This window comes from Varanus komodoensis, unplaced genomic scaffold (genome assembly GCF_004798865.1).
Source record: "Varanus komodoensis strain SLA01 unplaced genomic scaffold, ASM479886v1 scaffold5, whole genome shotgun sequence".
Classification (NCBI taxonomy): Eukaryota; Metazoa; Chordata; class Lepidosauria; order Squamata; family Varanidae; genus Varanus; species Varanus komodoensis.
Window position 1 is genome coordinate 16758847 of NW_025336087.1, and position 25688 is coordinate 16784534.

The following is a 25688-nucleotide window of genomic DNA, read 5'->3' on the forward strand; positions in this document are numbered from 1 at the left end:
TCCTATAAGGCAATTAATTTTCCCTACTGAATGCATTTGCTTTATGCTGATGATACTGACTTACCATATCTTCTGTTGTGCCTTTTACTTTGTATGTCGCCCATAATTTCCCATCGTTGCTATATGCAATTTTGTATGATTTTATATATTCTGGGCTTCCAATTCTCTTGGCACCTTGAGTTATTACTCCAGTGATTCTCATCTTCCTTTGCAGGTTGATCTGAAATAATAATATGTTATTAGAATAACCACCAGTGGTGGAATTATTGGTGTTAGGATGCTTCATTTAGTTTTGGGCAAAAATGCATTTCATGCCTCCTCCATTCTGTTCAATTTCCTTATGTCCAAGGTTTCATTTGGGTTACTGCTTAGTGCTAGACTTTTTATTGAACTAATCTGGGAGGACATTCTATACTAAAAGATGACAGTGTTTTTTAGACACTGGCAAAGTCCTGCAGGTACAAAAAAGAATGCAGTATAGAATCTATTTTACAGGTTGGTTTTCACTCTTGGGAGCAGAATGAGGCTAGATGTTGGGGGTAACTTCCATGCTAAAGCTCTCTGAAGCCATTCCAGTGCTCTGCTGGCTGGTATTAAGCCAGATAAACCAGCCTGAGACATCCATAAAGGGATGGTATAGAAAAGTTTTAAATAAAGAAAATTAAAATAAATAGTTGTCCAGAAACAATTATAACATGCATACACTTATTTTTCTCTGTATCATGTAGGGTAGCTGCAGAACTATTATTGTTGTTCATTTATTTGAGTTGTTGTTCATGAGTTGTTCATTTATTTGAGAAACATCTTAACTGCAGCTTCATTCCACAGCATTCTACATAAACCAGCCAACCAACCACAAATATCAATACAAGGCACAAACAACAATAGGGACAGACAATTAAAAAATGCCAGGATGCCCCTTTTTGATTCAGAGATGGAAGCTGAATCATCATCTAGCCCAAAGCGATGTAGGCATCTGAGGTGCAGGCACACATGTCTGCCAGGTGAAAAAGTGTCATTTAAGAGGCAAGACTCATGAGTAAAGAGGCAGTCATGCGCAAAGCCTTTCTCATGAGTATGCTATTTCTGGCCGTCTCCAGCTGTGCCTTAGCTGAGGCTATAAGGGCTTAAACATAAAAGCTCTTAGTTCTGGGCAGAAAGCGGCTGAAACAAGAACTGTTTTTCCAGCATGAAGATGCCTGTTAGCAATATCTTGATACCTAATTCCCCTTGGACCTTCTGTGCTCGGACCATGTGGGTCTTCTTCGAACCTCACATTTAAAGAATGACTAATCCCATTACCAGCCCTAGCACCACAACTCTGCTATGCTGTGTCACTGTACTGCAGGAAACTTTCATGCACAGCATGAAACTTTCAGTTAGCACCAAAGTCTGGGTAAAGCTCCACCTGAAACATCATGGTAAATGGTAGAGGTAGGTAATATGATGGTCACAAATCTTTCTTTCTTGCCCTGTCCCTCCAACGATTAACATACTTTCTTACAAGCGGCTTGGATCATTGTGAAATGTGTTTCCCTATGGAGCGGAAAAGTGTGGGGTTAGTGCGTTGGAAATCAGACACCAGCACTGCCTTCTACTCAGCCATTTGGACAGGTTGCTTGTTGCTTGTCATGCTGCCCATGCCAGCCAGTTTGCCATGCCCTCCACAGCAGAACAGAACTCAACTTCCAGATATGCCCACCACTCAAAAAGGATTTAAAAAGTGCTGAGAGATTAATATGAATCAAGGAGTTTATGTTAACCTAGATGCAAAAATGTCTAGATGGCTGGTTTCATTCAACAGCACATTCTTCCAGGTTCAGTGAAGGTTTCCTAAGAGATGATCTCATGACTGTCCCCTTAAAGTGGCCAGGGATATTCCTGTTTCAACAAGGCATTAATTCACTGCTGGGCCACACTGTGATTTCCCATTGGCTCAGTTTAATTAGCCAAGATTAGCAAAGTAGATGAACTGCTCAAAGAACCTCAGTGTACAATTCAAACTGATCCAAAAATCCCCAACCAGCCAGGAATCTAACTATGTCAATAATGGTATCCCCAAAATGAGAGCGTAAGAAAAGCCACGCTGGATCAGACCAATGGTCCACCTAGTTTGGCACACTGGTTACAGGTGGCAAACCAGCTGCCCACAGGATCCTCAAGAAGGATGGGTACAAGAATTCTGCCTGCCCCAGCGACCGAACAATGGGTGTATGCAGGCATACAGCCTCTAATAACAGAGGTAACACATAGCCAACAAGGCTAGTAGCCACTCCTCTATTAATTTGTCTAATCCCCTTTTAAAGCCATCCAAATTGGTGGCCATCGTTACTTCCCGTGGCAGTGAATCCATACTTGGTAAACATGCACTTTGTGAAGAAGTACTTCCTTTTACCTGACCTGACTCTTCTACCAACCAGCTTCATGGGATGACCCCTGGTTCTAGTGAAATGAAAGAATGGGCATCAAAAAGGTAAATGAAGATCAATGTATTTGCAATTTCTTCCACTGGAGTTCCACTGGGTTTTTAGGCTTATTAGGATAAGCTTATTCACTAATGAATTGGAATTCTGAGTAAGCAGTGAAATGGCCAAGTGTGCTGATGACCCCCCTCCCGCCCAATTTAGGGTAGTTAAAACCAATTGGGATTGTGAGGTGCTCCAAAATGTGTGAACATGTGAAAAGTGTACAGAGAATCCTCCCCACCACATACATTCTAGATCTAGACTTCTGCTAATTAATATGGGCAAATGGGACTTGTAACAAAATACAAAGTAATAGGAGGCCCACCAATTCAGTCAGCCATATCCTCCTCCGTGATACCCCATTCCATTCCCCATTCCACCCAGCTTCACATTTCCTGCTTGCAACAGCAAGTCAGCATTGTGTAACTACCTCACACTTTCGCAACAATAGGCAACCCTACAAGGATACAAACAGAGGGACTGCATCCACCCAGATGCCAGCTTTGTTCCTTTGGGAAACACTTTTGCAAGTCCTAATATTTATTTATTTAAAACATTTGTATGCTGCCCACTTGTGCCACAGCACCTCTGGACAGCTCACAACATGAGATAAAAAAACAGTAAAACATAATAACCATAATATATTACACATTAGAAACAACTATAATAACACTTGTCCTTTGGAATGCCATTGGGCTTAATTGTTGCTGTTAGCACAAAACACTGCATGTATGTGTTATCTTCTGGAACATTTGGATTTGTGATAACAGCATCCCTCATAGCATTGCAGGTTCATGCACTTGCTTATCTTCCAACATGATATAGGGCATCTTCTGCCAGCAATTCCCTTCTCCACTCTTCACAGGGTTAACAGACATATATCTACGTAAAATAATGCATAGACACAAATATGACAAATATTATACCAGAAACGGCAACATTCAGAAACCAGTGAGGGAACACTTCAGCCTCTTGGGACATCCTATCACTGGCCTTAAAGTGGTCAAAGTCATTTCAAAAAGAGGATTGTTATTATAAGAGCCAGACCTTGCTAAGTTAGAATTAATCAATACCTTCAGTTTTATCACCAAAGGATAACAGATTTTTATCATACTACATGGCTGTCAGAGCCAGAATGTTTTGTTTTACCAGCACTGACTTCACTTATGCCACAATAAATTTCTTAACCTTTAAAGTATCTGAAGAGCCTTGCCTTGCCTTGCCTTTTGCCTTTCCTTGCCTGCAACAGACTAACAAAGTACCTTCCAGAAATCATTAGAATGTCTTGCCTAGCATTAGTTTGCTTGCAGTAACTGGCCAGAGCCATTTTGAATCAAAGCATCTATCTTATGAAACTGAATTCCATTCTTTCCCTCACCAACACAGAATAACACAGCAGATACTCTGCCTACCTGGTGGACACATAAATGCCTCCAGGAAGGTCCTAAGACCATGGCATGTGGAGGTGCTACCAGCAACTGCCTCTCATAGATAATAACCATTGCTCCATGATATCCTAGGAACAATGGTGAAGACAGAGTATTAAGCCCTTTTTGTAGTTAATTGCTGCTGCTATGGAAAAAGTCTATTAAGGGAATATATATATATAGGCATTTGCCTTGCAAAGTTTGTGTCTGTCCTAATTCTTCAGTGATTATGAGCACCTCCAAGGGATCTGATCATTCAATCACTGGCCACCAAGATGGATGCTTTTCTCAGTAAAATCATTTTCTCAGTAAATTAGTTTCATATACTAGCAGTGTTCAGATCAGTGTTTAATAAGAAACTCTTTTTTGCTTTCCTCATTGATAACAGATTCTTGATTATAACAGCCAAAGTTATCTTTGTGTTTAGTTTTCTTCCAGTGTATTGAAATTATAATTCCCACAGTACAAAGATGAGCAGGTTTGAAACTAGGCTGTTTATTAATTGTTCCCATCAGGGTTCTTTATTTTAAAAGCATTGAGCACAAGTGAAAGAGAAAGTAGTCTTTTAAGGAGAAGCACTACCGCACAGATTCTTTAAGTTTGAATTTAGCAATTCCAATGTGGCACTTGCCCTTTCTCTGTAGGTGAAAAGAACATGCAAGCTGTACATTTCATATTCACTCACACACAAAGGTCGCTTGATTTATGATGCCTAAGAAAGAATACATTAGTTGATTGCTTATTTAAACAAGGCATAATTATACTTTAAGTTCCCTACCAGCTCCACTAATGTCTAAAAATAAATTTACAAAATTTACAATTTTATGCAGAAAAAGAAAGGGAAGGTACTTTCTGACTCTGACTTTTTGAACAAAGAATTTTCAATTGCAAACTTATTTCCAGCTGTGCAGTTCAAAGGCTATTTGTTCGTGGTTATTTTTTAAACCAACCCACCAACGATCTACAACATAAATGTTAACAGAATCTTGTAAGCATGATTTCTGAATGTATTCAAGTGAAAATAGTGTTACATTCAAGGCCACCTCTAGGGATGCAACCCTATGGCAAAGGTTGCAGAGGCTGATGCAGAGTGCAGAGCAGGAGAAGTGACAGAAGCCATCATTGGCTCCCTGTCACCCACCTAGCATTTTCAATAGATGGGAGGTTTTGCCCATCTAGCTGGAGTGGAGAGGAAAGGAGGCTGGTAAAGCATGAAGATAGTTTGCATCTGCCACCTCCTTTTTTCCCCTTCATTGAAGTTGCCTTCTCACCCTCGGAGGGCAGGCTGAAAGGATGCAGCAGTGGAGTGCCATTTCCTAGCTTCGGTGTCAGAACCTTGCATCTTAGAATCTGAACTGTCCTATGGCCCCTCAGATGCTGCCTGTGGGACACAGGATTATTCCCTTAATTTTTGCCAGAACTTTGTGAGAGGATCAGTGCTCAAATTATGAGTAGGATTGAATTGGGAGGAATGCTTAAACATACCTGCAAGTTCCACTGCTGTATTTTCTGCAATTTTAGCCAAAACATTTCCCATAACTGTCTAAAAACTGTGGCTAAAGTTGCCATTAGAAATACTAAGGGGACTTAATATATAATTAAGGGGACTGGCCTTATAATTATCTGGTGGGTATATAAATAGGGACTCGGCCTTAGGTAATATTTAATGGTTTCAGCTTTCTTTCTTTGAATAAAGTATAACTTAAAGAGGTGATTAATAATAAATACATGTGGATAATGTAGGCCTTGGTCACTATTCAGGATAGTTTTGTTTTAAAAATGGGAAAGGGGAGAGGATTTATCCTTTGTGGATCCCTTCTTTACAGGAATTCCCAAAGAAAAGGAATCAGTGATAAGCTGTCACCAGTCTGTCCAGCCGCAGTGAATGTAATTAAGTCTGCTTAATCTAGTTACAGTTTACCTACCTGAGTAAAGTCAAGAGTTCAAGGGCATAAGCAAAGCAGGAGGAATGAACTGATCCTTACTTTATGAAGAACTGAGTTCATTAAAAGCTAGTCTATTAGGAGAGTATGCTTGGTATTCCCCTCTCCAATAATAGAGTAGCTTCCATTTCCAATGACAGTGGCATAGCCAGCAAAATTACCATGTGATTGGACCTACTTCCTTAATTGTTGTAGCCTGAAGCTCACAAGACAGCCTGTTTGAACCAGTGAGCCTATTCAGATCAAAACAAAAGAACACCTTAAGTTTTTTTAAAATGTGTATTTTATTTAATTGTTTTTGAGAACAAAAGGTGAGGTGAGATAAGCCTTATTCAGGGTGCCTGGCAGGGTGTTAACTTGCGGATGCTCTAGGGGGCACTGCTGAGCTAGATCAGAATATAAGGGCTTGTTACAACATATGTGGTTAGAAATGAGAGGAAACAAAATTTGAATTCTTTTTCAGTGTGAAATGGGTGATGCCATATTTCAAGCATGTATGTTCAGATTTCTTAGGGTGAAGAAATCACCGGGCTCTGAATCTTACATCTGCATGAGTGCACTTTTAATATCTCTTGATTGTTTTTGTTGTTTTGGCAAGAAATTAAATTTCACACACTGCCAACTGCTGAATAGTAATTATGACTGCTTGTTATGCATCATATGCTCCTTCTAGGACAGTGTACCAGCAATGTACCTTACATTTCAAATGTTAGTGGGGATGGGAGAGGATGGGAGGGAAAGATACATGTAGTAGAAGTGGCCAGTAGATTAGAGAACCAAAGGTAGTCCTAGCTAGGCTCAGAAAATCCAAACTTCTAGCAGAAAACCAGGTGCTAGGAACCCATAAACTGCTGATTGCCAAAGACAACCCAGGTAGCATCCCGTAATTTGCATCTTCATAGTCGTAATTTGCAGGGCTTGGAGGTTTACGAGCATCCAGTGCAAAGCAAGGGAAGAGATCTCTGCTTCCCTGCATGCATGTTCTCTTTGCGTTTTGCAAAGAGGCTCTTTGCAGTAGGAGGCAAGTGGGAAGTGAGCAAACTTGGCATCTTGGCAGCCTGCATGCGTTCCCTCCCTGTCCCCTGCTCTCCAAGTTTGATCTCTTGACCTCGGAGAGGCAGCTGGCGGTTCTTTCTGTCCTGCCCATGAGGAAGGAAAGGAGATTGGAACACAGATTTCTACTCTGAGGCTGGAGCTCTGCCTCTGGATGAAAGAATCCAGGTTATCCAGTGGGCCTCCAGATGAGGACTAGGGGCCATAGGATTGCTCTACCTGTGAGGTGAAATGTGGCAAACATATTAATACCCCCTTTGTTCAAATAACTAGTAAATTTAATGGAACTCAGTGGACTGTAAACAAGACTAATTACTTGCACTCAAAGAAGAAAAAGATAGTCATCTGGAACAAATTTGCCATTTAAAGATTTATCGTGAGAGATGCTGTATATGGTTGGCTGTATGTATCTCAAATTGTTTATTTCTAGGATGTGTGCCCTGCTTTCCAACCATTATTCCCGAAGAAATGTTAAAATATAAAGTACTCCCATCTCTCTCTCATTCTCTCATCTCTATCATCATCTATCTATAGCTATATCTAGATATATTTGAATTTAGACCCTTATGTAGACTAATAATTCTATAAACTAGAAAATGTGTGTCCTTTCCAGACCAAAGCAGTATTTAAGCTTTAAGAGAGAAAGAGAAAGTCATCTTCTTATCCATAAATGCTGAGTTTAGCACTTGAGGTAGAGCTGGCAGCCAGCCAGGCTATTAAGATCTGACTTGTAATTTTGGCCCTGGGATTTGGGACTCACTGGAGACTTGTTAGTCTGGTGAATAATTTATTCCAACAACCAGCAGATATGTAAAATGTAGGAGTTAAAAATTCACATGGAACCCTATGTAGGGAATCCATTCTCTCCAGGCATTATTCACAGTCTGATTTGTACCTGTTATGGACAATTCTAACAGAGAAAAGGTTGGATTTCCTCCTCTTGTATCTTATCAATGAAAGAAAATTCAATCTGAAAAGCTTGTTTCTATGGTTCATTTTCTTATCTTTTTGTTTCAGTTATCTTGTTCAGCTACTTTGCTGTTTTATTTTGACTGATATATTCTGCAAATATATAAACACAAGAACTACATTCATACAATGCAACAGGAATAACAGAAATGTAGCATCACATGGTTGCGTTTGTCTCCTCTGTACCCATTTTCTACTGCGCTTCCTCACAGCAAATCACTTTCTTTTGGGGGATTCCTTACTCAAATGTTATTGCAAATTGTATGTGTTTTCACTTTGCAAAGTTGGGCTCCTTCCCCAGGATCTGAAGAAGTTGGATCATGGAGTAGGGATTGGATACATCACTGTAGGGCCCCTACACACATTGTGGAGGAAACAATGTGGTGTGGTGGGTAGAGGTTGGATCAGTGACCCAGGAGATCCGAGCTCTGGTCCCCATTTGGCCATGAGAAGCAGCCCTGGATGAGTTTGGATCAAGTCATCATTCTCAGTCTAACCTACTCCACGTTGTTGTTGATGATGATGTCATAAGGATAAAATGAGCAATGCAAGTTGCCTTGGGTGCCTCACAAGACAAGAAAAGGGGGAATATAAATGCTGTAACAGCTGCGGCAGCAGCAAGGCACCCAGCCAGGAAAGAGCCAGCCACTTTACACGCTGCAGCTGTCAATGTGATGTTGCAACTCTTGATAACCTTTTGGAGGGCAATTCTGTTTTGCTAGCATTTCTTCGATCAAAAAGGAAACAAGAAAACTGTCCCTCATCTTGCTTTTAAATAGAAAGACAGAAAATAGCTGGGCAGCCACTTACTTGCCTCCCCCTGACTTCACTCACAGAAAGAAAAAAAGAGGATAAAATAGGTTACACATTTATATAGCTGCAAATTCCAAGATAACTACTGTAAATAGGACTAAAATTCATCTCACCAAAGTGGGGAAAACTGCAACCAGGTATTTAGTACACGTGTACTGCTGCTCATCTTTCTACCAGCATGATTTGTGTGCAGAAGGGCAAGCAGGGTGAGGCCTTGGAGTTGCCCATCAATGGATAGCATCCGGACAGCACACTGTCTATACAGACACACAGCTAGCTGTCAGTTTGTGTCTGCTTTGCATGGGCCAGGGCGAGGTATTTCGCTTTATCATCTGAAAGACAAGACGGTACATCCCCCAGGTCCATACGCACAGCCTGAGCTGGCAGATCAATCTACCTTAGCACACCTGAAGGAGCAGCTCCCCAGGACAGACTGTGTGCAATGCACAGCTGTGTGTGCCAACAGAAGGCCACTGCTGCCTTCCAGTATTGGCTGCCTGAGGTGGCTGATGCACTCTGCCAAACGGTAGGGCCTGGCATGAACTGGCTGGACAGGTCCATTTGACTCAGATTGAGATGTTTCTGCTAGTGCAAGATGCAGTTACTGTAATGTACAACAAGGAGTGAGTGACTAGAGAAGGATCAATGACTGTAAATTTTATTCTGCATAAGAATGTAAGTATCACAAAATTCTGTTGCGCTCCCCCACATATATCTTTTTCCTGAGGGTTCAACTCATTTGATTTTCACCAGGAAAGATCACTTTCTGCCTCAGAGAGTTTACAGAATTAGACAGACTGAAAACTTGCTTACTTTGTTTCTTCTTATTATTAAGCTATTATTTTACTCCCAAAGGTAGCTGTTGTGAAAGCTGTTAACTGAAAGAGATGAATTATTCAGTTGCTGGCATGTTGAGATGGCAGTCTGAGTACAAAGCCCACAGCCAGACCCCTTTTTGCAGAGTCGCGCTGTCATTTCATTTACTTTGCAAACTATTGATTACCAGCTTAACAATGCGTAGCAAAAGGATAATATTAATTACTTTATTAATAGTATATATTTTACATGACTAAGTTCTTCTGTGCTATTTCTCCCCACTAATGGCAGGCTACAAATGTGGAGAAAACATGCACAACTCAAATTAAATTGTGAACAGAGAGAATATTCTATGGTTACTTCAATCTTAAACAGTATTTCAGACTATTAAGGGGAATGCATCTTTTTAATTACAGGACATACTCCAAATGATGATATAGAGGGATCATGCTACATATTTTGCCAGTCACACATTCTGCTTTTCCTAACTCCCTACCTCCACAACAAAATGGTTTTTAAAACCCTTCATTAGATTGTAATGGGTTCTTAAAATTCATTTTAAGCCTCCCCTCTCTGTGTGTGTAGATTTTTGTTAAAAAATAGATAAATCCCCATTCCTGAATCAACAGTCTTGCTCCAAATTGAGTCTGCGCATGCTTACACAGAGGTAAGTTATGATTTAGAGAATATCTAGTCTAGTTTTGCCCTCAGAGAACAATGTGTGACTTCTGGATAGGCCATTCATACTGTTTTAAATGATCAAAAAGGATGTTTCTATGTGTAAGTTGTGGGGAGGAAGCATACATCCACTATCAGGAAGTAATCAATTGCATGACAGAAAATATATTTTATCTTAACTTCCTGGAATTTTCTTTCTACCGGGGAACTTGATGACACTTTGGCTTACAATCCACATCAGGCCAAGTCAACATAGGGGTGAGATTATGGAAGATGTAGCCTCGAACCTTTGGAAGGCCAGAAGTTGCCCACCTTTCAAATGGGTAGTCAGTATCATCATACGGACAAAATTCCATTGTGAAGGGGAAGAATGCCATTGGGTATATAGTCAAAATGGAACCACAAAGACCAGGAGTCATCAACAGGCACTGAGAACATGCTGGGTTAAAGAAATACAAAAAAATCTTCAGGACAAAAACCCTAAGTTGGGTGGTGGGAGTCTAGAAGAGTTCAATGAGGCTTGAGGGTCTCCTGTGGACACAGAATAACATGCTGTAACAGAAGTCTTCGATGGGAACTGCTCCCTGTCAGTTGCCAATGCCATGGGATGAGTGAGGCCAGGCGCAGCTCCATTTCCCACACCTTGGGAGACTCCAGTGGAGGCTGCTACCTGGTAGGTGGTGACCAGAGGACAACCTCAAGGAAGGCCAAAGACGAAAGCAAAAAATGCAGCTTGAAACGTACTTTTTCCATGTGAACAGCAAAAAAACACAGAGCTGAAGGGGCCATTGAGTTCAGCCCCTGCTCAGTGGAAGAATCCTGTTTGAAGTGCCCATGTTATTTCAGCTTCTGTAGCTATCCTTGAATAAGGCTGCATTGTGAGAATCTTTGCCAACTGTGTAGAGAGCTTCTTGGAGACATAAATTAAGATAAAAGCATTCCAGATAAATAGATAACACAAAGAACATGCTTTCAGAGCTTACAAAATAATAAATAAGACTTAAACAATGAATAATGGAGCAATGGAAAGATGCAGTAATTCCACTCGCCCCCCACACCGCTCAGCTACATTTAGTATTAGCTGTAATTGTTGTCTCTGTCTCTCATGGCATTTATTAGTTTTATATTCACATAGTTTTAAATCCAGGACTGGGTAAAATAAGTGAAAGGGGAAGAACTTTTCTTGCCCTCCTGATTTTTTTGGGGGGGGGGGCAAGAGGGAGATGAAAACTCCAACGCAAATGAACATGGAGAGCAAACATTTGCTCACATTCAGGTTCTCTTACAACTTTCCTTGCTGCTGCTGCTGCTGCTGCTGCTGCTGCTACTACACACACACACAAAGGAAAAGTTAAGAATTTTCAAGCTTCTACTGCAAAAACAAAAACTGAAGCCACCCCGCCTCCCCAACCCTGACAATTAATGAGCCTTATCCAAAGTGAATTAAAGTAATAAAAAAGAAAAACCAAAATCTGTATTTTTCTTTGCTTGGTAAAGAATATAAAACAATACATCTCATTAAAAATTGAAAGCACTTTGTTTGGGAACATGTTATATGGGGTAAAGCAGAGGGAAGAAGAGATCTTGATGAGTCTCAAGAGGACCCCTGGCATTGTAATTAGGATTTTGTTGTTGTCTCCAACACCTACTGGGTAAAAAATATCACAGTGCAGATGCCCTGACCAAGATTATTCAAGGCTTTGATTCAAACTACACATGGAATTAATCATGCGTAGCTTCCCCACCCAACATTTTCCGAGTTTTATGCAAAGCAGCCACGAAGGCTGTCATCTCCAATGGGAAAGCAACATGGGAAGAAAGATGCTTCTGAACCCTTTCTTCTCCATTGGTTCTCTGATGCAGGATTTGTATACTTAGGATTTATGAGGGTAGTGTTCTTATTCACAAATGATGCAAATGTGTCTCATTTGCCACCCCAAATATGAATTTGAGAAGAAAATGCATTCATGTTCAAAAATGCACATTTGTGCAAATGCATATATTCCTCCAAAATAGCATTTTGACACTTTAGCCTATAGAAAAGAAGCTAATTTGAATATGGGGAAATATTTCTCTACATCTGCAGTCAGGGAAAATGCAGATTTTTCAATAAGGAAAAAATTACACTTTAAAACATGCACATTTTTCCAGGCTGCCCCCTGCCCTCCCACACAAAAACCTTGCTCTCATTTGGAAATACAGTTGTGGTGAGTGGAGCTTCAGGGAGGAATTCAAATAATTTCAGTGAGCTCAAGCATCACATGTTCACCCCTGGCTTCATACATGTGCTCTTTTTCTTTTCCTCAGTGTGGGGCTAACAGCAAGTTGAGAGGACCATATGGAGAATGAAAAATGTAGAAGAAAAGTTTGACTAATACCTACCCAACCAGTAAATACAGATCTTTTGTTTCAGATTGCAGCACAAGGCTACTTTAAAAATTTAAATAGTTGAGAAAAACAACTTGTGATTAACATAATCTGTACTTTTAAGCCAAAGATATCAAAATAGAAGAGTGGGCAATTTATTTTTTAAATTATATTCATAATGTTTAAATGATTGATTCTGAAATTGGAACGACAGAGAGAGATGGTGAAAATGATTTTTATGTTATATAGTGATTGTATTGGTTTTCTTCTATTTAATTTGTTTACAGTTTGAGTTTTGGAATGAGTTTTGAATCTACCTAGATTCACACCTTTCAGAAAGGTAGCTTCACTAGAAAAGAAAAAAGTGGAAGCGAAGCGAAGAGAAAGCAGGCTAAAGGACTAGGAATTTTATCTCCAATTCTTTGACAGGTATATGCACAGGCAAGTAGATAGGAAAATACCCTGTAAACACTGGGCTCAAATTTGTCTATTGCTTCCAGATGGGGGGCCCCTAGCACTTCCCAAAAGAAACTATTGTGCAGCTTTTCTGCCTTCTTTCCCAACAAATATTCTGCAGTAAGAAAGACGGTGGAAGAAATGGTAGGAGAACACTGGAGAGGTAACTGTAGAAGACAGATGTCTGATGAAGTCTGTACCCCATATAAAATTCTGTTACTGAAGTAGGATTATGGTGCTACAAAACCTCATTTGCAAATAGTCATAGTCTCTAAAATGCTTCAAGACATTTTTGCAACAGATTCACAGGTGATTCTACTTAAAAGGCTAAATTGGTAACATAAACAAGCCCACAGGATATCAAAGAGCAAGCATGCATCTAACAATCAATCAGCAACCACTGTTACACAGGATTACCACAATGGTCAATATATACCATTATCAATTATAGTTGCAACCTGGGGAAGCAATCTCTATCCATGCTTACAGCTGAGCTGGAGCAATTTCTGAGCTGAAGAGGAAAGCCACTTTTTGAACTAAAACATGGCTTGTTTCTTTGGCATTGGAAATTGCCTGACAAAACAAAGAGGCAAAAAATCCAGATTGGAGTTTGCTGCCATACAGATGCTGTGACCTATATGTGACTTTCAGTCATATTATTGTATTTCTTCACTTCGTCATTAAAACCTATTTACTTCTAAGAATATTATTCGCAACAGGAGGATGTGTGCTTATTCCAACCAGTCTCCAATTTAAATTTCTTTAGCAAAACTACTTCCAGCTGCACATAATATTTAGCATCTCTCTTTTACAACCAACAAGCTGGCAAATATACACAGGCTTTGTTTTGTTGTAATTAGGATGAATAGCCGAATAAGTGAAAATCATGTAAGTTATACTATGCTGGTGAAATCTGAAAAACAAACAAACAAATGCAAGAAAGAAAGAAAGTATCCACATACTTAAATTGAAATGTCTTATCTTTTTTTTCTCATCTAATCAGGAAGGAACTTATATTTTCTCAACCTGTAATTATGACTATGTATAAGGTTTTTTCTTAAATCTCTTGCTAAATGAAATTTGTAATTTTCCATCAGGGATAAGTTAAATGGGATCATTAGGCTAAGCAGTAAATTAATGTACTTGGTATAATTTGTCCTTAGGGATGTAACTTTAATCAGGATTGGGGAAGTGTTGGGAGCCAGAAATTCTCTTCAACTACATCCAATGCAAAAATTACTGTCTCTAACAGAACAGGTATTAATTGCCATTGTTCCATTCTGATTCCCTTCCATCTTCTACTTGATCTTCATATTCTAAAACAATGGATGGTAGGTATATCAATAGCTCACATGGAGAAAAAAGGAAGGATAGTATTATGCACTTTCTCACACTGGAATCTTAGGGATCAGTAGAGTTTACCCCAGTAAGTATCTGAAGGCAGCTTAAGCAGGGCATATTATTTTGAATTCTGCTCTGCCAGCTGGATAGAGAGATGTCTGTAAATGGCCATGTTCCTGCGGCATGTGCCAATACAAGCTAAACTCATAGAAATGCTGATGAACTGAACATGAATCTGTCTTGCATATGGATTTTGAAGGTTCATAAAAGCCTGTTTCAAATGAGTTGAAGGAAGTTAGTTAAAGCACCCTAAATTCTTCTCCAGCTCCATGTAAGGAATGCTAGAGTTTTGCTGAACTTTTGGACTGGCTGAGAAAAAACTATTTTTTCAGGAAATTTCAGATACCTCAAAAACAAACAAAAAACAAACCATAATTACCATGTAGAAAGTAGAATGAAATGTGGAGCTGATGACACCTAGCTCTACCTCACTTTTTTATCCGATCAGGTTAGGCAGTGGCTGTCCCGGACTGGTGCCTGAACTTGGTAATGGGCTGGTTGAGGGTCGATAAACTGAAGCTGACTCCAGATAAAACAGAGGCCCTGCTTGTGGGCACTCCTGCACTCCAACTAGGAATTTTTCAACCTACCTGGATGAGGTTGCACACCCCCTAAAGGAGAAGGTTCATAGCTTAGGAGCACACCTGGACCTCAAGCTCTCCCTGGTTTCTCTGTGACCAGGAGCACCTTTCTTCAGCTTTGGCTGACTTCTCACCTATGTTCCTAACTGGATGAATTGAGCCTTGCCACTGGGAGCCATGTCCTGGTAATCTCTAGCTTGGATTTCTGTAATGCACTCTATGTGGGGCTATGAACAGGCAGACAAGATAATAAGAGTGACTTGATAGAAGGCAGTGTCTTATGTTTCCATCTTGATCACCTATTCCATTGGCTCAGCTCTAGGGTTCTTGCTGAACATCTCCAAAACAAGAAGTATATTATAAAAAAGAGATCAAAGAAGACAGAAAATCACATTGATTCATATGTGAATATAAATTTTTAAATAATTCTGTAATTTAAACAGAAATGCAAGACCTTTCACTACAACAAGAAAGACTGTAAACAGGAGATCTGTTCCCTGCCCACTACTAACTGTTGATCAAGGCCTCTGCCTGTCTTTCTTCTAGCTCTGTTTTGGTTCTGCCTTTGATTTACACCAAACTTGGACTGGGCACCTAGGCATTAAGAAGGACACCTTCAGATAGGAAATTATCCTCCATAAAGTGGAGGCCGTGGCTGCCCTGCCCTGCCCAGTCCCAACAGATCCTGGAAGAAGCACATTTCCATCTGCCACACCAAACATCTAGACCAAATTAAACTTCACTAAATGCAAAGGGATTGTCGTTTCAAAACGCAAATGCCACTTTCTTTGATTTTTTTACAGCCTCCCTAAATTTTCCCTTTGTTGCATCTCTGTTGTCTTTTGAGAAACAATGCTTTAAGAACCAAAGGTCACATTAGCCAAGGTAAAATGGAAACAGCAGAGATAACAGCGCTGATTCATAGCTGGCAGCCAAAGCTTCAATAAGGTGAGTGACAAATGTGATCATATCTAACAAGCAGTTATTAAAAGAAAAGGGGATAAGCTTATTGTTTCTTGCCTCTTGAGTTAAAGCAGCATTCCCAATGTTCCTAATGAAGCAGTAAGTGCTTAACATGGATGCTGTTTTATTAATTCTGTAAATCTATAAGGACTCCTTTGAAGTAAGGGATGGCTGAATCTCTGTTTAATTTGCTTTTAAATACATAGTCACTGACCCTTTAAATCGCAAGCCAATTACAAGCATTGTAGTTTCAATACTAATTACATGCTGGGAGTGAAAATTAGAAAGGTAAGTTCAATATCCAGTTCATTAGGAGAAAAATAACTTACATACTTATTGGTTGGCATGCCTCATGCTCCTGAATCTGTTATATACACATTACTGGAATCGTTCATTTGATAACTGTCAAGAAACCCATTTTATTTATTTTTATTGTTTTACAGCAGTCCCCAGGTTACAAATGTCCAAGTTATGAACAACCATACTTATGAACAAACTGCCATAAAGCCTATTCATTTTTAAAGACTGAGTTAAAGAAATTTACCATCACACAGAGGGAGAGGAAGTAAAAGGGGAGTGAGGGGGACCTCCAAAGCAGGTCTTCTTGCCCTGCCCATCTGGAGAGGGAAATATCTCCAGCATTTCCTTGATGCAAGCAGGAGGTGCTGGTGAGTTTGTGGGGGCTAGAGATATTCACAGTTTTTCCACTTTTGGAGGCATCCCACACCCTTAACCCCCTCAAATGGGGAGAGCCAACTGTACATGCAAATGAATTTCCGTTTTCTCAGGAATGGAACTTGTTCATAAGCTGGGGACTGCCTGTATTTACTTTCAGCTACTAATAAAAACTACATATGGGAAGATAGGCCTATGCACAGTTACTCTACCTCTTGCATGCATTATCTGAGGCTGTTGCAGCCTCAAGACCCTTCAAGGTCAGACCAGGGTTCTTGCCATTACGATTCCATATTGCTGCTCTGAGCATTTTCTATCCCTTCCCCTCCTGAAAGCCTGACAAAATTATTTAGCCAGCAAGGAATTGACCAAGAAGACTTAGCTCACATTTGCTTTAGTTTTTGCATGACTTTTCTTCCTCCTTTCCTTCCTTATTGTAAATAAATTTAAAACCTCTTTCAAAGGTTGTACACTTCCTTGCAAGCAAGCTATAGTACTAAATTCAGAAACTTCTGCTCGGTTTTATTACTCTCTGAAGTTTCAAAGTTCCAAGTTTGGACTTGATTGAGAGGCTGCAGGCTTTGGTCCTTAATTCTAAACCATGGATGCTCTGAGAATTTCTGGCACAGATAAGATGGATGGATGGGGTGATGGCAATGTACTTTAAATTTTTTATTTTTATTTTTTGTCCCTGCCTACCCTGCCAGGAGCTAGGGCAACTTCCCTCCTTCCATAATCCAAAACAGATGGAAAAGAAGAGAAATCACACAAAGCAGTGGCTGATAATAATAGATCACACAAGCAGAATAGCTTGAGGTCTATAGACAATTACACTTAAGGGGAACATGGCCAATTACAGCTTGTTTTCTTTTAGAAACTCTTATCTGGAGCTATACTACTTGAAGTAAGCTGCAATTTAAAAGTTCACTGAATGACAAGTAAATTTGCATTCTCCAAAAAGCAGAGGCTTTATTCCACAGTTCCCCCATGGAAATCATGGTACTCTCAAATATTTTCTTCCAGCACCAACTGCATCTTAGAGTCATTTAATCAGCTAATAGGTAAGAAGCTATTAACTGTTACCTATTTATCTAATAAGTAAGAAAGCTTCTCTTGCTGAAGTTATCTTGTCAGTGCAGTCCTACATCTGCCAACTTAGATGTGTAGTAGTGAGACCCATGACTTTAGCAGGGTTTACTCTGAGGTAAATATAGGTATCTTGAAATCCAGCTTAAAAGTCCATCTGCTAGTCCAGTTTTGTTTTCTACATTTCTTTATTCTCAGCATGGAACCAGAGCACAGCGAGGGATGTGGGAGAGACTCTGCTCAGTTCATTTCTTTTTGCAACCTGCACTGTCCAAACACAACTACAATCTCCAGTCTAGACTTGAGTGCCCTGAGCTTGCAACGCTGTTTGTGTGTGTTTGGCATGTGGGAGGGATGTTTGAAAAATGTATACATGACGAATACATGCATGAAAACATGTACTTGTTTAAAAGTGTACATGAACACACTTTAATCAATGGGAGAAGAGTGTGTACCTTTGAATGTGCAACAAGTACTTAGTGATTAATCTTACATGCAAGAAGAAATGCGCTCACTAAACTTTGAGCTGGAGCACTGAGAGACCCTCCATGAACTTGAGTTTTGCTGATTTCCACAACCTTAGGCAAAGTAGATGTCAGATATGTCAAGACACTTCTCTTGAGTGCTTAGCATTTCCTTCCTCCCTCCCTCCCTCCCTCCCTCCCTCCCTCAAATTTTAAAGTCTGTATTCTGTTTTAGGAAAGGAACAGAGTATAGGCAGAATTCTTTATCCAAAGTGGTAATAATATGCAAACCAAACCCACTATCAAATTCCTTAAACTGCTTAGGGAATAGAAAGACACAAGGGCCAAACAAAATGTTCTATTACCAACCACATATTCATGGATAGGTGAGATTGTTTTTCATAGTCATGAAGCATGAACAGCCTTGATGTGGACTACAATTATAGCACTCCAGGCACAGGGTATGTGTGTGATAATTATTCTTTCCACATGTTTCCTCCTTTAATTCCATTCCCCCCTGGAGGGGAATTAAAAAGCCTAAATTGGAGGTTGTACAACTTCCTCAGCACCCGGTATTCAGAGAAATACTACCTTTGTACCTAGAAAAGTTATGAAAATGCCATTCAACTATTACACGACTATGGATAAAAAAAAAAAGAAAAAAGGTAAAAGTAGTCACAAAGTGGATGGAGTAGCTGGCTGCAGGAATATATAGGGAATCTGTGACTTTCATGGCTGGTTAGAGATAACAATACAATCCTGTACATATCTACTAAAAGAAAACAGAACAAGAAGTTCCTGAAAATTCATTTAAGTGTGAATGTGTTTAAGTGATTACAGCCTAAGTAATTTGGGAACCATGGGTGATCATACAAGGCTTAGAAAAGCCTTCTACTCAATTTTTAATGCTACAGGGGACACATCCTCCTTGCCATCTGGTGACTCTTGAAAGAAGGGGACTTCTGTCCCTCTGTCCCATTCTCTATCATGCCAAGAATACATGTTCATATTCTAAAATGGGGCCATAACACATACATGGTTTATTTATGTTAATTATTTGTATGATGCTTTTCAACACTAAACCATTCTCATTAAAAAAAAATACATCAAAACACCCATTTATTCTATGAAGCCATCAATTATTTAAAAGCACCTAAAACTAAAAGAACAACATAATCCCATCAAACATCCAGCATGACATTACTGATAATTCTAAGAACAGTTAAAACATGAGCAATGATGAATTATACCAATCCAATGTCCTGCTGAATGCTACCTGGTAAGGTCCATCTAGATGAAAAAAAGGAGGACATCAAAAGTTCCTCTCAAGAAGAAAAGGCCTCCTGACCTGTAATTATTACCACATAGGATGGGGTTATTATTAGATGGTTTTATAGATTATGCCCTGTGATGGATATCTTCCTACAGTGGTCCTCCCAGGCTGGCAGTGAATCTTCCCACCTTCTGCTCTTCTGGTAATAGTTCACTGTCCATCGGTCAGAAAAAAGAGCTGTGTGGCAGCAAGTTGGGATGGACAAAGGTCCACATCCTGTGTCTCCCCCACAGCATGAAACAGGGCTGGAAATAACACAATCCCAAGGGATGAAAAAAGGAAACACTTCCATCAAATTAGCACAAATCAATGGGGTTTAGGATGTGGTGTTTCCTCCCCATGACTCTCCTACCACTGCTACTACCTTAATATGGTTCATCTATTAAGTGCCATGGTATAAAATTTTGATATTTAAAACAAATGCTTTCCAAGTTCTTAATAAATGTTTCAGATCAAGGATTTGTATGAAGTGTTCTGAAGCGAGTTACTTACTTTGGTACACTGTAAAGGGAAAATCGAAGCACAAAACACTGGAATTGCAAAATTGTCAACTCATATGTTATTAGTTTGAAGAACAACTTTGCCAAGTAAAATCAATGCGAAAATCAATCTGATATGCATTAAATATGCTAATATCTGATTAATTCAATCTGATATGTAGTAAAATATGTGTCCTTTACTACTTGATTCAAGTAATAAAAGACATGTATTTAAGGCATGTTTGGACCTTTGTGCTTCTAAGCACATGAACTATGCTGTGTACAATTCATTTTGAGAGAAAATAAAAAAAGTCCAAGCATCCAAATCATCCCGTTTGAATGGTTCATAAGTTTCCTGTACCTGGAAAAACTTTCATCAACCTATCAACCTTTCAACACTGATAAAGAGGGCCATCCTTCACCTTACGCCATATACCTTGGTGCCACAAGGTATTCAGGAGATACTGCAAAATTATATTGTGCTTGCTTCATATTTCCCTTATGCTCAAAGGTTTCTAAACATTATTTATTTTCGTTTATTCATGTCTAAAAGGATTACTTGTATATGAGAAAAGTGAAACTGTGACTGTTGAAAGTATGAAAATAACGTGCCTTGTTAAAAACTGACTCCAATGAAAATAACTCAGCAATTGTAGTCATCTGACATTCTGTTCCTCTGAACAGTTCTTGACAAATATCTGTCAGGCATATGTCACTGAGGCCTGGGTCTCACAAGCACCATATGAAACATGGAGTGTACCACTTCAAAATGTGGCTGAGAGCTGACAGGCCTGAATGCTCTTGCATAAAAAAAAAGGTAAACTACAATAGCAGGGAAAACTATAGTGAAGAGCTCTAGCTATGTCTAAGCAACTAATGTACTAGTTTGCTGAGAGCAGGAATCTATCCCCACTTCACAGTGGAGGGGCAGTCCATCAGGTGTCTCCACCTGCAGGTACACCACACACAACTTTCGCACATCATCTGATATGTGGGGAAGGTTCATTGTAGGCTGCTGGCCCAACTCCTGGCATCTCACCATTAGATTGGGAAACCATCCTATCTGAAACCTCCAGTGTTTTGATCTACAACACTCATGATCCCTAACCATTAGCTATGCTTGCTAGAACTGATGAAAACATCTGAAGGGCCATAGGCTGCTCATCCCAGGGAACTACTTCCAATCAGTGCAGACAATACTGTATGAGGTAGAGTCTCATTCTTTGTAAGGCAGCTTGCTATCTTCCTCTGTTAAGTTCACATGGAATATGAAAAAACAGGTTAATCCACAGCTGAAATGCACACATGCATTTATGTAAAGATGCCTCCTGCATCACTAGTTGAAAGACAAACTTGATTCCTTTTTTTTGGCTTGTACACAGTCATTCCTGGACAGGAGAAGAAAAGAATAAAGCTATTCCCATTCAAGGAGCTGAGAAACGAGGCTGCGTTGGGTGCTGATGGCTTGCTGATTCCTTGAGACAACTGGCTCATACTTATTCAGATAGGAACCAAGAGTGGAAATTCTTGCACCCTTTGGATCAATTTATGCATCCCCTTCAGCTAGGAAGGGAAAAATGGTGCTTTTGAAGTTTACATTAGGAGACAAAGTCAGAGGTAGACTGGAGATAAATAAAACTGGGGTGCAGGTGGTGGTGGGTAGGTGGAGCAGTAGTCCTCTAGGAATCTGTCTCAGGGTAACCACTGGGCTACCTAATGATGGAGGAATCTGTTTGCTCCCCATATGTTCTGCCTGTACAAGGGTCACCTTCATCTTCAAGGCTCACCCTTTCAAAAGAAACTAAGCAGCAAACCATGCATTATGCTAATCACACTGAATGTAATTCAGGCTTGTCCCTTTGTTATGGTTGTTTTGTTGCACTCTTTTCTTTTTGTTTTTAAACTGAGTGTACATGTGTGGACCTTATTTGGAGTGGGAACATTGTGCTTGGAGAGGACAGCATGAATCCTTCTTCCCACCATGAGGTTCCTGAAAACGGAGTGAGTGGGGTTAAGAAAAGGGAACACCCTCCACGGATGGCACTGCAAACATGTTCCTTTTCTAAAAACTCTCCTATGTGTGCATGCACATGTGTGGGCACCCATGTGAAGGCAGGTGGTAAAATTGGCAGGCTTGGGATAAAATTACAAGTTAAAATTGCGGGGGGGGGGGAGGGGATTCCCCAGCCAGAGCACATTTCACAGTTCAAACTGAACTGAGGCCATTCATACTTACAAAAGCACAAAAGGGCTTAAAAAGACAACTGCATCTACCTTGGTACCCTCGTCTCAGGTGCCAATGGAGCTTTTAGCACCTGGATGATGATCAATGTGGTTTGTATAGTGTAAAGGCAGTCTTTCTGAAGCTACTCTCAGAGGTATCTGGGACTCATATAAAATACAAGCTACAGAACCACTTTGAGTAAAATTTGCCATTGTCTATCAGTTGTTCACTTTTTGCAGGTGGGTTCTATGGATGGCTTTTATTTGTTTTTGGTTTTGAGTAGTAAAATTGATGTTATGACAGTACTAATGAACAAAGATACAGTGTAAGGAAAAGAAAGAGCTGTTTCATTGTTAAACATCTTTGCAAACTGGCAATTCAAGCATAAAAGATTTTCCTGGAGTCAAGTATGACTGAACATTGAAAAGACCCAGAGTTGCAGTCACAATTTAAAAAAAAAAATCCTCACATGTCTAGGGCCTCAATTTAAGTTGCAAATAAGAATCTGGATAGTAGTTTACCATTTGTCTTCATCAGTTCCTTAAATGATTTTGGCAGCAACCACTAGGAGACTTCTCTCTACCCGCCCGCTCACAAGCCCATCTGTTACCTGGATCCATGGCCATCTGTCATTTTCTGCAGCAGTCCAAGCATTTACAAGGCCCTTCTTGTTAAGTCGTGCATAGTAGGGGTACCATTTCTGGAGCCCAAAAAGAGCCCGATGGGTGGATGATGCAGTAATCTGCTGGTTTGAAATGATTCCTCCTTCAATCCCCAAAGGCCCAGAGCATTCTGCAAGGTTAGGAGGTGCCATGATGATGGGAGAGAGAACAAACAAAAAGAAGGTAAAAATCAGACTATTGAGAACACATACTTATTGATCACCACCACTTTGAGGTTGAGTTCTGAAAGCACTTTAGCAACAATACCACTACCAGAAATGTGTGTTTTTAAATTGGGAATGGCAATAATAACATGAAGGAATCAGGCTTAGTTGTGGGGCTGATCTGGCCTTCTGGAGGCATTCTGGGACAATCCTGTGGCCTCTGCCCTTGACAGAGGGTGCAATCTCCGCCTCCCTGTGCTTGATGCTCTGCATTTCCTCCAGATGCCTGTTGATATCTAGATGGTGAAGGGGGAGGGAAGGGGCTGGGGTGTCATTTGGAGAACAGTGTAAGCCATCAGCCCCAGATTCTGTCCCTCCCCACTTCTGCCGCTCCAGCATGTTCTCTGAGCCCTCCTGAGCATGATTTCTGAACTTGAAGAAGTGGTTGGTACAGGGAGTTCTTTGCACTGGTTGTGAGGGGTGCACAGCTAAAGATCCAAATAATCCTAAACCTCTGTCCTCCAGGCAATACTGAGGACTACAGGATCACACCTTCAATGACCTTGGGCTCTCATGACCTGCAAAGCAAAATGCCAAGTACAAAAAGATGCCACATAACTCAAACTCCTCTAGGCCTGGAAAGATGGCCAATTCTCTTTTCTCAATGGAACACGAGTAGAGAATCTTCCACTGAAAATGTATTTGGGAATTTTGCTCCATTTTTGAATATGAAACCTCCATCATAGCAATGAATTTTGGTAGTGCTGGTTTTTGTGTATAAATAAATAAATGAATAAAATGTACTGCTCCTCTGAGTATCATTCAGCTATCAGGTAATGGTGATAGATTCCTAGCAACTCCACATCAGGTGCACGATAAGAATCTGAAAAGTTAGGACTGTGGCTTTATTTTAAAAAAAGGGGAATTCCATATGCACCTACACCAAAAGTACCATGAAAAGCTTTTCATTATAGAATGGACATAATATAGAAGATTCATGGTTAGATCCCCTCTCTACTTTTTTAAACAAAAAAAAAATGAAAACATAATTCAGTTTTGATTGAAATGCTGAACTGGCAGAGAGGATATATAATCTTAGGGTACAGTTTTAAATATAATGTTTCCAAGCACAATTTATGTGGGGTCTTGTTTTTGTTTGGATCTTACTGGGCCAACACAATTTAATTCAAAGAAAGCTATGTCAAAGGCTGCCCAGAAGCTGAAGAAAAATGCTCAAACCAGCAACTCTAAATCACTTTGTATAGACCTTAACTGTTCATTCCCATTCAGATGGATAGACTTCAGACAGCTTGAATACCAATGCAGAGGTTTATGTAGATTGCCAGCTGCACTTTTGCAATAAATCCATAAACTGGATAAGACAAAATATTTGGATTGAAAGCAATTTCACTCCCATTCAGGTAGCTGGAGGCTGTTGAGCTGTCCTGACCTACCAGGCCGATCTCTACCTGGCCTGAGAAGCTGGAGCCCTGACTGACTACAAAGGCCAGTCCAGCCCCTGAATGTGACCCAGTGGTAGTTTTGGATGAGATTGATGCATCTCTACAGTCTGCTGTCTTGCTGCAAGGTAATGATAAATTTTGGATTTAACTGGATAAGTTATAATGTTTTGACGCTGAGGTACTTTCTGTTAAAGGTAGCTTCATGATTTGGATTAGTCAGTGAAAGTTTTGTTAGCTCAATGTACATGAACTTTAGGGGTGTTTGCTCTTAGGAATCTTATCTTTAAAACCATCCCAAGACATACAGTATAAATATGGGACAGTATAGAAAAGTTTTAAATAAATAAATAAATAAATTACTGTCATAACTTTTTTGCTTGCTATGGACATGTTTGATGAGCTTATGATTCCATATATTTTTGTTGTACCTATTTATTTGTTTACTATGCTTGTGGACTGCAAAAAGCCATGTATACATACATTTGTTGATTGGGATAGACACAGGCTGGCTACCCACTTCATCACCAAAGAATGACCGAAAGAGGATAAAAGGGAATACTGATGCGTATATGCCAATATTTTTGTATTGATGCAAATTCAGAAATAAGAAATAGCTGAAAAGTGATTAGTTATATCTATACATTATCAGAGCATTAGATAATAAACTCTAACTTTAAAATTAGAATATCAAATGTATGCATTTACATCCAGCTTGTTGAAGGCTTAATTATAATATTCTAGTCAGGATTGTTCACAAACAGTGCCTGCAGAAATTATCAGCTTATACCAACAACAAGCAGAAAACTTATTGCGAGAGTTTTGCCCTTATCTTTAGTGAAGGCAAAAATATCTGTCTGAAGAAGTTCAAAATTAGTCCTGCCTTCTGGAGGGAAAAGAGTTCCTTAGTCAACAAAAGCAACACTTGGTAAGCAAAGAAGAAAAGGAAAAGAAAGGCTATGACTTAAGCAGAAGGCTGTTTCGGTTACTTCAACCATTCATAAAAGTATTAGCAGGGGCATGTCATGTACAGGCACTGAAGATACAAAGGTCCACATGCTGGTCATAGAGAAAAATGCAGTTCAGAGCAATTTAAAGCAACCTCCATGGGAAAATTTTTATTTGACTTGCTTTAAGACTATAGAGATTTATGTTGCCAACATAACAGGGTGGCGATCCCATTAGATTCATTGGGCAATCTCATCTAAC

General features: G+C 39.8%; 1 protein-coding gene across 1 annotated transcript in view; it reads right to left on the bottom strand.

Moving 5' to 3' along the window:
* Positions 1-25688, bottom strand: part of EDIL3 (EGF like repeats and discoidin domains 3) — a 198283-nt gene that overhangs the window by 75644 nt on the left and 96951 nt on the right. Inside the window, exons 6-7 of the mRNA XM_044446122.1 lie at positions 22804-22985; positions 65-220 (exon numbers count right to left, since the gene is read on the bottom strand). Of these exons, the coding sequence (XP_044302057.1) occupies positions 65-220; positions 22804-22985 (338 nt within the window). The remainder of the gene's footprint in view (positions 1-64; positions 221-22803; positions 22986-25688) is intronic.